Below are 8,092 nucleotides of genomic sequence, written 5' to 3'. Positions count from 1 at the left end.
ATAGATTTATGAAGGCCTAATGTAGATCACATCATATTGGAGGTTTATTAGTTTTGTGGTACATGTCGACCATACTTGGCTATTCTAATTGAAGGACCAAACTTGGATTTGATCGGCCAACTTAGGTAGAGCTTGACAGAATACTTTTAGGTTGTGTAAGGTGTGAAATTCTAGGCCGTATCCTTCGGGTTGGCTTAACAAAACTATGATTGCTCAGACTAGGCACTGATTTAACTCTTTCATCCTTTATTATAAATATCAAATTATTTTGTTTTTTTTTTTCCCTCTTGATTGGCAGCTATAACTTACGTAAACACCCATGAACACCCCTATTTTTAGACATAATCATCATGAGAGACTTATTTGTTTTTCAGAAGTGCAGCAGTACAATGAACACAAAATTTCTGTTCCCTCAACTTTGTTTCATAATAGCCTAATAGGAGTTCAGAACCAATTCACAAATGGTAAACCACATATACATTATAAGAATTAGCTAATTGGCTAACAATAATTTTTATCATCACAGGCTAACCAGACGGGATTAGTAAAATCATGTAATCAAGCTTGTTCAAATTAGGATCTACGTAGGATTGGTGGAAGAGTTTCATATATTGAATTGTAGGATCGGATCAAGGAATATAGAATCCTACTTTTCGTTGAAAAATAAGAAAAGAAAAGAAAAGAATATTGGTAATGACTTTGTGTGTTTGAATAATATTTAGAATAATGACATTCTCAATGAAAAACATAGTTTTGTTTCACCATATTATTGAGAGGGAAGTTGGGAGGGAATATATAAGTCATGGACCATCTGAGAGCAGCAAGACATAATTGGGTATACGTATACTTGAAATAAATACATTTTCTTGGAAAATGATGTTATGTCTAGCCTTTTCAACATGCTTAAACCATTTCTTTCTTAAAATGGTTTAAGAATGCCCAAATTGTGAATGCTATATTAACTCTTTCCAAAAGTTTCACTGCAGCTAGTCAATGCTTGAACATCCAGAGACCAAGCCAATTGTGGAAACAGTTACTAAAGGCAATGTTTCGCATGGCTTAATCACACTATCTAGCCCAATGGGTTTATAGCCCAGTGCCACTTTTCCATCGCCCTTGTTGTGTTTGTCTTCTCCCTTTAAATTAGCCCGAAAATTATGTATATAAACCCCACCCCAAAACTAGTTACAAAAATTTCTTCAGAGAAAAGCGAAGACACGTGCACCGGTGTGAGCTAATCAGGTTTAAGAGAACATTTCTAGTGCGACGGTACAATAGGCACAGTTGCTGTTCCCTGAATTTTTGTCATAATAGGAGTTCAGAACCAATTCACAGATGGCGGCTAACTGGCTAGACCATAGGGCATAGGCAGCTTTTTTTTACAATAGATTTTGGGCAAAAACACAGAAAAATATTTAAGGATGAGCCACAGTTTTTTCTGGGGTAAAGTATGAGCTATCATCATGTCAATGAAAAATTCGCATAATCCAACCGCCGATAAAACATGGAAAAACAGAAACATCGAACAGTGCTAAAAATGTTTAGAGAACTTCACATATTGCACTTGATATGTAACCAATCAAACTCCTACAGTTATACAGTCCAAATGCTTCTTGGAAATAAGACACTCCAGCACAATTCACAAAAAAGAGTAAATGGATTATGGAAACAGATAAGAGATCCTGGTCCTTCTTACCAAGACTGTAGCAGAAAGAGATGCGAACTCCTGGTCTTTCTTAGCAAAACTGTAGCAGAAACAGATGCGCGGGTCCAAAGGCCACTTCATGTTGACTCTAATGACCATACTTTTGAAACTCCCATTCGCTGTTATCTGCAAAAGCAATAAGAAAGGAAATAAAAAAAGTTCTTAAAATGATATAAGAGACAGAGACAGATAGAAAAAGAAGAGGAGGGGGTGTTAAGCACAATGCTTACCTAATGGGCACACTTGACGAGTCTTGAGCCATCTACTGATGCAGTGGAAATGAAAGGCATGATTGCAAACCCCTACATCAAAAAAACCAGCCCCTCAGCCAAGAGATCATATGCACACGAGTGGAAAATGCAATAATAATCATCTTAATTACTTTTTTATTTCAAAAATTGAGATAAATGCAAAAACCAGCGCACAACCAGATGTAGAAGCACATAAGAGGTTGTATTTTACTACCACACCAACTCACACATCAATTGAAAACTGCAACACAGTATGTTTATACAAGCTGTACAAAATCACAGATCTGACAAGTGTAGGGTTATTGTTAACAAAATGCATTTAACACACACTTCTAATTGTGCCAAAAGAAAAATGGGTAATTAATTTGTAACACCATTATGGACATGGGCCATAAAACATATCAAAGCAATTTGATTGTGCAGAATCACATATCAACTTAATGCTGGTATTTCAACAAGTTTAAAGGAAGACCGGCCATTACTACTTTATAGACAATAATATTTATTATTTCTACCTATGTTTTGTAACAGTATGGAATCCCCAAATGAAATGGGTCAGAAGAAGCTTATGAGTAGAAAGGGTACAGCCCTGAAATTTTTTTACTTTTGAATGTAAAACCTAAAGGGTACGGTCCTGCCCCATAAAAACTTGTTGAATAACTAACATAACAAGTTGTTTGACTTTGGGTAATCTTTTGGGATTATCCTTGAAGATTTCTAGAATCCCATCAAACCTCACTTTTGTGGGAAGGTGATTCCCTTTTAAAAAGGAGGGGATCCATGTTCACGTCGTTTCTATGTATTCTTTTTTTTTTTTTTTTTTTTTTTGGGGGGGGGGGGTGTGGGGGGGTTGTTATCTTCCCCTTTAAGGATTATCATTGACTTTGATTTTTATCTCCTATTCGAACTGTTTTAGTCTTATAATAAAAATAAATAATTTTGATTGACAAGACATGATGTCTTAATAGATCATAAAAAAGAAAGAAAATAAATTGAAATATTTTTGTTGTTCTTGCATGTATTATGTGAAAATGATATTAGACTATCATCATAGGAGATTAGATATAATTCATGGCTCAAATTATTTTTTCTTTATAGGTCCGGTTATTTTTTCTTTGGGAAACTTTTTATGGAGAATTGAAAAAACTGTCAAAAAAGTTAATTACTTTTTCATTTTCCATAAAAAAGCTGTCAAATCCCTTTCTTTATTTGCAATAAGCCACATAAAATGATGGGTATTACAATATATTTTGGGGGGAATAAATAATTTCTACATTATTCCTAGAAACATACCAAACATTGAGATCTCACATTTTAAGAAACTTTATTAGATCCCTAATCACATCAAACGTGAACATTTATATTTCCAAGTATCTAGGTTTTCAGCATCACATTCCTAGGGAAATGATTGCTAGGGGCATACTAGATTATCCTAGATTCCCCTAACCAAATGCTATGTGGCATATTAGATTATCCAAGATTCCCCAAACCAAATGCTATGTAAGTATAAAAGGTTGTGTCTTCAGCCGCACGAGCACTTGTGAATAGAGGTTGGGGGCATATGAAATTATTTAACTGAAATGTGTTTACCATGTTGTGTTCTGATTCTTCCGAATCATTTCTAACAATAGCAGAATTATAAAGTTTTTTCTTCTTTCTTTCTCTCTTTTTATTTTTATTTATTTATTTATTTTTGATAAATAACAATAGCAGAAGTATGAAGCTGAAAGATTATGTCACAAAATAGTCAGATATAACTCTTTTCACTGAACAAAAACATAGGGTTTGGCCAAGACATCATTAATCAAACATTCAAAAATATAAATAACATTTTACAGAGTAAAAATATTAAGAAACTTTTAATTCTCAAATTATACTGCATTAAGAACAAGAGAGATGTCATGCTCATATCACATAGAAAATTTGTAAACATATTCTTAACCACTTGATTTTATAGAAAATATTTAACTTCCATTTGTTTCCAATGTAATTTTTCCATCCAATCTACAACATTAAATCCACTAAAACGTCATTTTGGAAAGTGAAAGTACTACAATAAGGGGCAAGATTGGATGGACCTACACAGAAGTACTAAATTTAAAACAGCTTAAAGTTAAGGGACTAAAATTGAAAAAAAAAAAACACCCATAAAGGAATGAATTGAAAGAGTGTATTATAGAACTCAACCAAACCAAAGAAAACAATAGATATCCTTATGAAGCAAAATTCAACACAAAGAACTAAATTTATGAAATACTTCACCATCCCTTATATCAAGCACACTTTGTTTCAAGCTTATGAATAATAGGCTAAACTACCAATTACATCCTCTCACTTTGAATTGTTTTCAATTCAGTTCTTTTTTTTTTTTTTTTCCAAAATTCATTTAAGTTATTTAACTTCCATTTGATTCCAATGTAATTTTTCCATCCAATCTACAACATTAAATCCACTAAAACGTCATTCTAGAAAGTGAAAGTACTAAATTTAAAACAGCTTAAAGTTAAGGGACTAAAATCGAAAAAAAAAAGAAAAAGAAAAACCCATAAAGGAATGAATTGAAAGAGTGTATTATAGAACACGTTAAAAACTATAACCTACCACACTCTTTAAAGGTCATTGACAATGGTCAACACAGCAACTAAACCAATACAGAGACACAAGGTAAGATAATAGTAAACGAAGAATAGGGTTTTTAGAATCGAAATCTTACCCCAAGCAACTGTACATTCCTCACTTGTAGCGCTAGCCTGGTTCGCTTGGCACTCAATGCCTGATCAGCAAACACCATGACCACAATAAAAATACATACTAATAATTAAAGGCTAAAACACACAGTTTAGACCACAAATTGTTTATTTATTTATTTAAAAAAAAACCCATAAATCTCCCATCTGTTTTTGTTAGACACAAAATTTCCAATAATTCAAGGACAAGGGCGAAAATTCGACAATGGGCCAAATTTTGAGTAGAAATTCGTAAGTTAAGGTCATAAGCAAGAACAAATGGAAAATCAAAAGCCAGAAAAAGAAACTCACAAAGATCCATGATATGGTTCCTGCAAATCGCACAGTTATCAACCACAATATCTGCAAGCAAAAACCAACATTACATTACTCCAAAGAGTCAATCATCAAAAACCCTAAAAAAAATTAAAAACCCTAGATATACGCATAAAACATATACAAAGGCACAAATTGTAACAAAATAATGCAAAAAGAGGGAGAGAAAGCTAGGGTTAGGGTTTGGGAAAGAAGAGGTACCCCAGGCCCAGAGAGCGACTGCGTTCCACTTCTTGATCTCGAAACGCTTGTTCTTCTTTGAGGAAGAAGGTCCGGCACTGCTCGAAGCCTCGCCGACTGGGACCATCGGCACGTCGGAATCCAAGGTCGCCATGGCTAGATAGAGCTCTTGGTTCAAGAATAAGCAAACGAAAGAGTAGTTCTGGAATTGGACAAGTGCTTTAATTTATAGAGAATCGCAGCCTCATAGCCCAGCCCAGTGTATGTATGGGCTGGGTTTTCTTACGGGTTTTTATGTATGGCTTGAGTTCTATGGATATGAGGCCCATTGTCTTTTGCGCCCATGGATAATGCATTCTTCTTTTTTTGGATTTTTTTTTTTTTTTTTTTTGTTAGTTAAAATGCATATTGCATCCAATAAATTTGATTGAATTTCATTTCAAGCCTTTATCTTTATTTTTGTTCAATTGGGTCTTCTAAATTTTAAATCTATTCAGATTAGGTCTTTCATCTAATTTTGTTAAAAATTGTCATAAAGTATGCAATTAACTAATAAAAAAAAAACTAAAATGCAAATTGCACCATCTAAATTTAGTTGAAATTCATTTCAGACATCTAACTAAACTTTCATTCAATTGAGTTCTTTATATTTCAAATTTATTCAATTTAGGTCCTATGTCCAATTTTGTTAAAAAAAAATATTTTCACAAGAAAAAAATTTATAAAATTAATAAATAGATTTTATAGATTTTTTTTTTATGTAAGAATTTTTTTTTCAAAACATTTTTTTTTTCATTAGTTAATTGCATACTTAATAATAAATTTTTTAATAAAAGTAGACAAAAGGCCTGAATTGAATAACTTTGAAACTTAAAGGACTCAATTGAACGAAAGTAAGTTAAAAGACAGAAATGAATTTTAGTTAAACTTAGAGGGTATACTTTGTATTTTAGCCTAAAAAATTTTTTTTTCAAAAAAAATTCTCACATAAAAAAAAAATCTATTAAATATTTATATTAATTTTGTAGAATTTTTTCATATGAGAACAATTTTTTCTAAAGGCAATTTTTTAACCAAAAAAAAAATCTCACATAAAAAAATCTATTAAATATTTATATTAATTTTATAGAATTTTTTCATATGAGAACAATTTTTTCTAATGGCAATTTTTTAACAAAATTAGACAGTCCTTAAACAAGTTAGAAACTGTCATCTCCCTTTTGTTTAGTTGTTATACATTTAAAATTGTATATTGTGTCATATCATTCAAAATTTTATACAATAAAATAGAATGGTAATTGATTTTAAATAACATAGTACTACATTTATCTTCACAATTATTAACTATTATCTCTTTATTTTAAATAACACAGTACTATATATAAACATGAATGCAAACCCCACGTATTCCAAACCTTCTCTCTCTCTCTCTCTCTCTCTCTCTCTCTCTCTCTCCTCTAGGTTGCCTTAGAGGCTAGCAGTTTCTTCTTCTAAGTAATTTTCTTATGTCTATACTCTGCTTATCGCTGATAATGTTGCTCACACATTGGGGAATATACATTTACCGGTGGAGGAAGAGGAGGATATTGTTATTCCTAACGATGGTAGGGTTTTCGATATTGAGGGTTGTACTCTTAGTCTAATAGGTAAGTTTCTCATATGTAAACCTTTCAATCACTAGGTTGTTAAAGATACTTTTAGAAAGGTTTAGGGGTCTGGATGAGGATCTTTAGATTCTTGAAGTTAGTTCGAATCTATTCTAGTTCAAATTCCCCTTTGAATTTGAATATGATTGTATTCTCTATAGGGGCCCGTGGTCTTTTGGTAATCAATTGTTGATGTTATGGGTGGAAGAAAGGGATGAATGCATGTAGTGTGTCTCTTGAACATGCTTCTCTGTGGGTTCAAATCTGGGGTGCACCATTTGACATGCTATCTTTGAAGGTGGCTACTGATGTGGGTACTCAATTAGGGGTGGTTGAGAACTTGGAGAACCTAGGAGTAGGAACAATCAAAATCTTTTTCTTAGAGTTCGTTAGCCCTTTTGATTTCGAAACTGCTTCGGCGGGGTTGATTCTTGGTTGCTTTAGATGGGTCTCGAACTTGGGCTACTTTCAAGTACGAGTGACACCCGATGTTTTGCCACTATTGTGGGCTGTTAGGACATGATTTACATCATTGTGCTTTATACTTTAAGAGGAAGAAAAGTGGGGAGGTAGGGAAATTTGAGTATGGTGACTGGCTTCGGGCTAACTCAATACGTCCTTGGTCTCTACCTTAACGTGATACTTTGAGGTATAAGAAGAACGAGCATAAGGATGGATATAAGGATGGGCCACATCGTACTGATTAAATCCAGGTTGTGCTACCAGCGGTGAATATTAGAATAGCTGGTGTCTGGGATGATGCTATTGCGAAAAACCCTTGCAAAGGTCAATGTTCCGAACAAGAAATGTCTCTTATTATCGCAGATTTGATGCCTAAATTTCAGGAAAGCAATTCCCTGAATCTTGGGTTGCATGGAATCCAACAGGATAGTTCAATGGGTCCCACAGAGCTAGTAAAGGATTCTTTGTTTAGACCTGATACTATGGATCACGTGCTATGTGCTACTGAGGAAGTTTTCTTAAGCCCACAAATTTCTCAAGATTTGGACCATGTTTAGCCTTTTGCTAAGGCTAAGAGTGGTTGAACAAGGTATATTCGTATGGATTTTGAGCTTTCCAATCATGAGGCCCACTCAAACAATGTAGAGTTAGGAAAACGTTCTTTTGTTAACCAAGAGTTGGATATCCGTGATAAAGGTTCAGCAGGGGGCTTTTCTCCTAAACATAGTAAGTGTTCTATTGATTGGTCTTTGCCTAATAATGCACAAAGAGGATTTTTTAAGCCCA

General features: G+C 33.5%; 1 protein-coding gene across 1 annotated transcript; it reads right to left on the bottom strand.

The window, feature by feature from the left end:
- Window positions 1-1,466: 1,466 nt before the first annotated feature.
- Window positions 1,467-5,401, bottom strand: LOC115969583 (RING-box protein 1a). Its single transcript, XM_031089257.1, has 5 exons — window positions 5,220-5,401; window positions 4,995-5,045; window positions 4,670-4,729; window positions 1,936-2,007; window positions 1,467-1,831 (listed from the first exon to the last, which is right to left on the bottom strand). Exons 1-5 carry the CDS (start codon window positions 5,350-5,352, stop codon window positions 1,794-1,796), a joined length of 354 nt encoding a protein of 117 aa, XP_030945117.1. The 5' UTR covers window positions 5,353-5,401; the 3' UTR covers window positions 1,467-1,793.
- Between the last annotated feature and the right edge of the window lie 2,691 nt (window positions 5,402-8,092).

Source organism: Quercus lobata, chromosome 11 (genome assembly GCF_001633185.2).
Source record: "Quercus lobata isolate SW786 chromosome 11, ValleyOak3.0 Primary Assembly, whole genome shotgun sequence".
Lineage (NCBI taxonomy): Eukaryota > Viridiplantae > Streptophyta > Magnoliopsida > Fagales > Fagaceae > Quercus > Quercus lobata.
Note: the sequence above shows the minus strand (reverse complement) of the source record. Positions and strands in the feature narration are given on the sequence as shown.